This window comes from Rousettus aegyptiacus, unplaced genomic scaffold, assembly GCF_014176215.1.
Source record: "Rousettus aegyptiacus isolate mRouAeg1 unplaced genomic scaffold, mRouAeg1.p scaffold_m13_p_10, whole genome shotgun sequence".
NCBI classification, from domain to species: Eukaryota; Metazoa; Chordata; class Mammalia; order Chiroptera; family Pteropodidae; genus Rousettus; species Rousettus aegyptiacus.
The window spans coordinates 68,490,739-68,498,910 of record NW_023416285.1 but is presented as its reverse complement, the minus strand read 5'-3'; the positions used below and the strand labels follow the sequence as shown (position 1 = coordinate 68,498,910).

Below are 8,172 nucleotides of genomic sequence, written 5' to 3'. Positions count from 1 at the left end.
CTGCACTGATAGAGGGTTCTTGGCTAAGTGTAAGAAAGAATTTAAACACATCGCACTGTTAGAGTCAAAAGGAAAGTTTATTATGGAAGTGGTAATGCTTCATAAACAGCATGATCTCCTCTCAAAAGGACAAAGTGACAGAGTCTGAGAGAGACTCAGAGGGACAGAGAGACAAAGACTATGAGAGAGACCCTGAGTATTCAGGGAATTTAGTTTATATATCATTCTTAGTTTCTTAGGAATTACAGTTTAAAGACATCATTTATCCATTTTCTTTAATAGTATGGACATACAGTGTGAAAGGATAAGAGTATGTAGCAAGAAAAGGTAAAAATTATGTAGCGTATGAGAGGCCTACCGGCAATTCCCAGCCTTTGATCCAAAGGTTTCCCATGGTTTTAGACATAGGGGATGAATGATTTTATTTTGTGTAGGGTGTGACTTAAAGACTCTGTTACACTGTTTTCACTTCACAGTATAGGTAAATGGATAGTTAGCAATCCCAGCAGAAATCTTTCTTTGTTCTGCAGGTTTCCTTGTGGTCCGGCTGTTGGGCCAATCAGCATATTGCAGTCTCTGAATATAGCTTGATTTAACATTTAAAATATTCTCTTGCCTCCTTCCTACATTAGTATGAATGTAAGAAAATTATAGTGTACTTGAGTCAAAGATTTGATTTATGGTAAATGTTGAGTGTATCATTACAGAAGTTATCTATTGCATAGTATTACCTTAAAAAAGTTTTCCTATTTTTTCAGAGTGTGCAATTTTTTAACAAACTATTTTTGTGGTTATTGGAAATATAAATTTTGATAACTGAAGTGCACACCCTAAGATTCAGTGGGAAAACATATGAGTAATTTGCAAGGTGAATTAAATATTTATTCCAATAGAATTATTCAGAAAGAGCTGCTTAGATTTTTAATACTATGAAAAATGTTAAAAGCAAGATTTTATATTGACACAAACAAGCTTAATGAGAAAACATTCTTTAAGCTGTTTCAAGGGGGAAAATATTAAAATCATTTTAATATTTATATCTATCACTTTCTTTTACTTAAGCATGTGTCAATTTAATGGTAATAGCAATCTTGTCTGTAATCTACTTTATTTCAAATAACACTGAAATAATTATGAAGAAGCATGAGTATTTATCAATAAAACAGATTTACAATAATTTGTAACAGGTTCTGAGAAAGAGAACATAGTATCGATTGTATCTTTTTGAGAGGAATTGAGATTATGAAATACAGTGGAGAGCAGTCACTTGCATCATTTCACATAAAACTCTTTTTAACCAAAACCTTTTTCTTCTAAGTTAAACAAAAAAGAAAATAGCTTTTTAAAAATGCAGTGGCTTTTTAAATGGCACAGTAAAGTTATTTCAAAACAGATGGTGGCAAAGTTTTCCTGGAAAGTGCCAGAGTAAAGTATTTAGGCTTCATGGGCCACTTAATTTTCATGACACCTACTTCATTCTGCCATTATAGGGGAAAGTAGCCACATACACAAATAGGTGACTGGATGTGGCTGTATTCTGATAATCACTGTGGTGGCCATAGTTTGTCGATCTCCTTTCTGAAAAGTCGAGAGTGTGTATTATATCCGATTGGGTAGCAGGAGTAATTTTTCAGAAAACTTTAAGTACATGTTTAAAATACTTCTGCTGAAATTAGGTTCAGATTGGAAATAAGAAGATAAAGATTATGCTTTTACTGAATAATATAGTGTTTCTGTGCTTTAAGTAGAATTAAGCAGGCTATTTATTAGGTTTAAACTTCTTTTTGGTGAAGGAAACCTGTTCTAGTGTTGGAATATGAAGAATCACTTTGTCATCCTAGTAGTTTTATGTAATTGGGAAAAAAAAAAAAAAAGGATCTCTACAGCTAGAGGTACCAAAATTTAATTTCAGGTTGCAGGTATATGAACTTGGAGAATATATTTAATAAACTGAGCCTCAGTTTTCTCATCTATTAAATAAACCCCTTTGCTTTGAAAATAATTAATATATGATACATGTGGAGTTCCAGAAACATGGCAAGTGCTCAAGAAACATTAAATCCTATCCCATTGTCTTCATATTTTTATGAAAACAACATTGGACGCGAAGAAGAATCATACTTTTTTTTAAAAAAAAGTACTGTGCTGTGGTGGCAGAAAAGGGAGGACTGAAAGTCTAAGGCAGAAACTACCCTCTTTCCTGATTTTCTAGTTTTGATATTCTTGCACTAACTGTTTGCTCAAATGTAATAAAACATTTTCATAATACAGGATATTTGGAAAGGTCCAAGAATTAATCCTAGCCAATGTATATTGTCCTAATTTGACTCACCTAGGGAAGAGAAGGATATCCACTAGTTTAGATTAGGGTAAAATTACAAGTTGTTAGAATAATCCAGAAATTCATGGTCTTTGCAGTGAAGATTTTTATAAACATTTATGTAAACATGAACTATCTTTACACAACCTTTTATAGTCTATTTTCAGAACTCTCCAATACAAGTTTATTTTCTTAATTGGAAAAATGTGAAGTAATATTGATCAGAAATTAACTTCAGTGCTAAAGTTATGATTACATACTCTAAAAGAATTAAGTGGTATATTTGTATGAAAACTATAAAAAAGATACATTTTAAGAGTGTGTAACCCTTTATTTCATAGTAAGTTACTGAATTTATTTTGCACTTAGAGTCATGAGTGTACAGCATACTTTGAAAATTTGAGATACCTTTGCCACATGCTCACAAAATGCTCCCAAAAATATGAGGCAGAAGCAACAATAGAAGCCATTACAATCACAAATTTATCATATTAAATCACTACATACATTTAATGGACAAAAACAACTACTATGACAGTGATTTATTGAGATCAAAAACATTTTAATTTAGGTCAATCATGTCTTAAAATCTGTTTATTAGCCCTTTCTGCTTAACTGCATTATAATTATCATAGTCTCTTCTTACCTATTCACAGACTAAAAGGTTCCGGGTACCTCTTTTTGGCCAATGATAAAACAATTATTTTGAGACAAATATTTCAGAAACTGTTTAAGAATCAGGAATCAACCCCCTGGATTTGTATGGTCCCATAGCAGCATATTTCTATTCACAGTGCTCCTCCCTTCCAAATACATTATTTTTTTTTTCTTAGAAAGAAGAGAAAGTTATTTGAAAACAAATCCCTGTTAATAAAAAACAGACAATTTAAAAATAATAATCAGGACAGACCTGCTTTATGATTTGTACCTCAGGAGATTATTCTTTTTTTTCATCTCTAATATGGGAAGGGAAAAACACTGATCAATAGAAGAAAAACAAGCATTTGATTAAAATGTTCAAAGCAACAGCAAACAGGATTGCAATACATCCAGAATTTCCTTATACTGTTTTACTGTCTATTTACACACAAATATGTACAATTCGACACAAGACTCCTTCTCCCCTCATTCATTCCATTTCACTCAGTTAATGTTGTCTGTTAATCACAGCTTCAAGTATGCCATTTTTTCTTCCTTATTCAAGGGTTATCGTCCCGCTTTTCCATTGAACTTCTATTACCAGAGTACTGACCTTCCTCCCTTCTCAACTCATATTATAGTAGCTTCCTAACTGGCTTTTCTTACTCTAAACATCTCACACTAATAAGATAAAACTTCTGCAGTATTAATAATGGCTCTTTTGTAATCAAGTATATTCATGAATTCTTCATGAATTTATAACTTCACCCAGCCTCCTGAAGTTCATATTCCTGCCTCTCCACCACAGAGCTTAACCTATCTTTCTGGCTTCATCTTCGACTGTCTCTATATAAATCTTAACCTTTAATTCAAATGGAATTTTTATTTGAACCCATGTTTCTGTTTCTTTATTCAAGCTGTTTACTCAACCGGAAAGTGTTATTTCTGTTAACCTTTCCTATTGACATACTGAACTCTCAAGCTCCCATCTCTAAACACACATACTGCAAGAAACTTTCCCAGAGTTATTCTTTTTCCCTTAAATTGTATAACTAATCATCTGATTATATTATGTGCTCCTTGAGAGTTCATCTTTAAATATTCCCTATTGTTATCTAAATCAGTACCTTATACATAGAAAGTGGTGCCTAAATTTTTGAATTAGGTTATGTCATTTTCGAAATGCAAACACAAAAAAGGCAGAACATTTGCTAGAGCAATGTGGCCAATAGTGTTTGGAAACCATATTAGTAATGATTTTAATACAGATTTAGTGATGGTTTCTGTGACTTTACAGTGACCTGTCAAGGGCTCACTTCATATGGTATAATATTGAGGAGTTACATAAATTTGATGATATAAAGAAAAATAGCTTGGTCAGAAATTATTTTTAAAATGAGTTTTGGTGGGACAAATGCTAAGTCATTAAATGTCTATTGAATCACTTCAACTTCAGAACTATAATAAATAAAGTAATTGCAAATGCGGTACCTTGCTACATGAAATTTTGCAAGAGTGAAAATAGGCACTGGTATAGAACTCTGATAACTTTATATATGTATTTCCTCATTTATTATGTGTTTATTCATTTATTGGTAAATAAATTTACTGAAACAAATCATCCTATCTAAACCTGCTGTTGTATAATCAAGTACAAGATACACTTTGTCATTTCATTATAACATATTGACTTGGAATACAATTTCACATTTTACAATTATGAACTCGATGTGAAAGTGCTATCAGCTATTCCTTTTGGGGCTGAACCATTGATAAACATGAAGTGCTCAATTTTGGCCTTGCTTTTAAGCAAATATATAGTATATTTTATGACTATATATTGATGTCAGAATATGAAAATGCATTAAAGAAAAAATATCCTGAGGATTGTCTAGTTACATACATTTACTGTGCTTTACCCCAGAGTAATAAGTTTTTAAAACTCCTCAATAAAACCTATGCATTTAACTTAATATGTATTCAATGAATTTTCTGTTTCCTACTTACATTGAAATTTTGATAAATTTACTATGGAATATTGTTACATTTTTCCTACTGAATTCTCAGATAATCTAAGTTTGCTTTTCTAGAAACTATTTGGCATTTTAGAAATTAATTTCAAATAAGACTAATTTTATCTAGTCAATTCAAAAATAAATAAAATATCATAATGTAATTGTACATCTAAGAAAATGAAATTGTGCCAGTTATAATATCCCTTCATGGAACTCCTAGATCCTAGTCATTTATTTAGAGGATGGGTCTAAATGAATTAATACTTTTTTCCAAGTGATTCTTAATCCTCTGTTTCAATTATTCTTCCTATTCTGCATATTCACTTTTTAAAATAGTGTTAAAAACATTTGAAGCAGCTAGAAAACACAAGTTCCATAATCTAATAAATTAAGACATCACTCAAGAGAAAGAGGAGTATTTTAAAAAAAATTATTTCTCAAGGTGGAAAAACTTCTTTAGAGAAGAAAAGGAATTAGACTTCATTCCTTTTGAAAGTTAGCTTTACTTGATTTCTTGTAAAAAGAGTTAAACCGTGCTTTCATCTTTTTATTCTTATTTTAGAAATAATAATGTTTGTGCACCTCTATTTCTGAGCTATGTGTTTAAATAAAACTGCTCATAATACCACTGTCTTTAAAAACAAAGCTGTTATTTTGATGGTATATCTAATGAATGTATATAGAAAAAACATTTTTTATATTTTATCAATTTTATTTCTACCTATAAATATTGCCAACATTTAAAGCCAAGTTAAATGGAGTACCAATGAGAAAACCAAAGCTATTTATGTTAAGCATTTTAAATATCTTAAAATATAGCCATGCTCAGAGAGACTTGAAAGAATCCCAGAATTAATATTGCCACTACGACAACAGCTTAAAACATGGGAATAGTCATAATATGTTTAGTAGTGTTTATTCTTCATGGGTACTTTATTTTTCATTTACTTCTAAATGAATGTTCACCTTAAGAATATTCATCATTAGTCAGTGTTAAAAATTAATGCATGAATAATTTGTAAGTGAATATAATACATGGCCAAAGTTTAATTTGGCTCTCCATTCAAAAAAAGCAGTGTCGGTGGATATTTGGACATTATTTTTCAATTAATGCTTACTTTTTTTTTCCAGAGATTTTTACAAGCAAAGTGAAAAATTCAAACATAGCTGGGAAACACGCTATAGAATACATTTAGAATTTTTAGAACTATATATTCTAAAAACATAAGTATAACTATGCCAGAGCATCACTCATGTATTCACACACTATGCGAAGAAATTATTGTATTAAAAACTAGAGTGTCAAATGCACAGGTGATAGCTTCTTCCACATAACATAAGATAAACTTTGATCATAAAACTTCACCCTGATAATTGCTCTTGGCAATAGGATTTTTAAATATTCTCTATAATCACTCTAGAAATTTTCCAGAAAATTAGATGATAGTGAATGAATATGGAGTTTTGTCTTATAAACAATTAATATGCCAAATTAGTTACAGGAATATAATGAATAAAACATGAATTTAACGCTCCTCTTAACAAAAGATACTTTTTGGAAACTATTAACTAATAGGCTTTAAACTATAGTGACACTTTTTCTACTCCTGTCTCTAAGAATTTAGAGAGCCTCCACATTCATGTTCATTAGAGGTTCCTCTATTAGAACTCCACCTTTACCATGACTTTTGAGCCTGCTCTCATTTTCTGGAAAAGAAAACATTATAACAATTTATAATGAAGTTGTAAAACTAACAGAGTCTAAACTTAGAAGACAGAAAAGGCAATATATGATAAATGCTTAAAAGCATGTTTCCAGAACATTTCTAGTCTGAAAAGTGTTAATAGTTCATATTTAATACCATATCCTTAGTATGACCTGCTACTCAATCTTCTAGGTAATAATTCTTTAACCCCAAAGCACTGTTCTTCAGTGCTTTTGTTAACTTAGGGAATATAACACTTTTGTAGAACATAAAGAAAAATCAATTCTCTTTGCATTTAATTTCAGTATTGGTAGAGCTAAATATTTCGGTGTTAATCTCATCATACTACATAAATTCTATGAAGCAGATAATAAAATGATTACATGTAACATTTTTTTACCTTATACTTAAAAGAAATTACTTCAGTTATCCATTCTAATTTGTAAATCATCAAAACTAAATATAAAATTGGAGTTCTATTTAATCTTATGTCAAATAATGAACTTGATTGAAAGACATAAAATTTGACCTTTTAACGAGGTAAAAATAGGTCTTTTCTTCTTTAATAATAAATTTAAAAATAAATCAATTTCTTCTTTGGAGTTAAATATCTTGAAATTAATACCAGAAAAACATGGTTTTATGTTTTTAACTAGCTCTATTCCAAAAAGGGCATACAAAAAAGAGGCAAAAAAAATTAAATTAACAATATTTTTTTAGGCAAAAATATTACTACATAAGTATCAGGCATTAGATCAGTGTCTCATTACAAGTTAAGATAGATTATATTAAAATAAAATATGCATTAAAATTATTCCATCTCTAAAATATGAATCAAGGAACTTATAAGTTCAAAATTATAATGTGATATAAATAAAATAAATAAAATTCAAGAAAAATATATAACAGCATTTTAATATACTGAATTTTGCAACTAATCTGCTTTACATAAATTTGATTGATAGGAAAACTGCTACTTTACGAAAGCCTTAAAATGGTACTGTTCATATTTTAACCACTGGTTTCTCTGCATTTTAAATTTAAACTTCATGTTAGTGAAGTACAGTAGGTTATATTAGAATTAGTCAAACTTCTTATGATTTTTTCTCAGTAAATAGAACTTACAAATAAAGATAGCCAACCCAATAAACCAGATTGAAGAGGGCAAACGCTGTTGGGAAAAATATTCGGGAATAGGAATCGATTTTGGCAATGCGGATGTGTATCCTTCCTTCCCTCCATGATCCTGTTCTGCAGTCTTCAAAGCAGCAGAAGAAGCTGGCACAATCTTTGCCCTCCAAACACTGATAACCATAATCATCTTCTCCTTGCGGCAGAGAAATATTATTCATTGGAATTAGAGTGGATCCAGAATGGAGTCCAGTGGACATCTGAGTAAAATAATAAATGAGAAAGAAAAGAGCATACTAAAGATTAATTTGTCCCCTCAAGGTAAACTAAAAGATTTATATGGAATAAAAATAATCTTGGT

At 30.3% G+C, this 8,172-nt stretch overlaps 1 protein-coding gene across 3 annotated transcripts in view; it reads right to left on the bottom strand.

The window, feature by feature from the left end:
- Positions 1 to 932: 932 nt before the first annotated feature.
- The window catches only part of GABRG1 (gamma-aminobutyric acid type A receptor subunit gamma1), a 62,893-nt gene continuing 55,653 nt past the window's right edge, over positions 933 to 8,172 (bottom strand). Inside the window, exon 8 of one of the 3 annotated variants that reach the window (XM_036227967.1) lies at positions 933 to 8,071. In XM_036227967.1, coding sequence (XP_036083860.1) covers positions 7,802 to 8,071 — 270 coding nt within the window. In that variant the 3' untranslated portion in view covers positions 933 to 7,801. The remainder of the gene's footprint in view (positions 8,072 to 8,172) is intronic. The other 2 variants (XM_016145841.2, XM_016145831.2) reach the window with 2 other exon arrangements.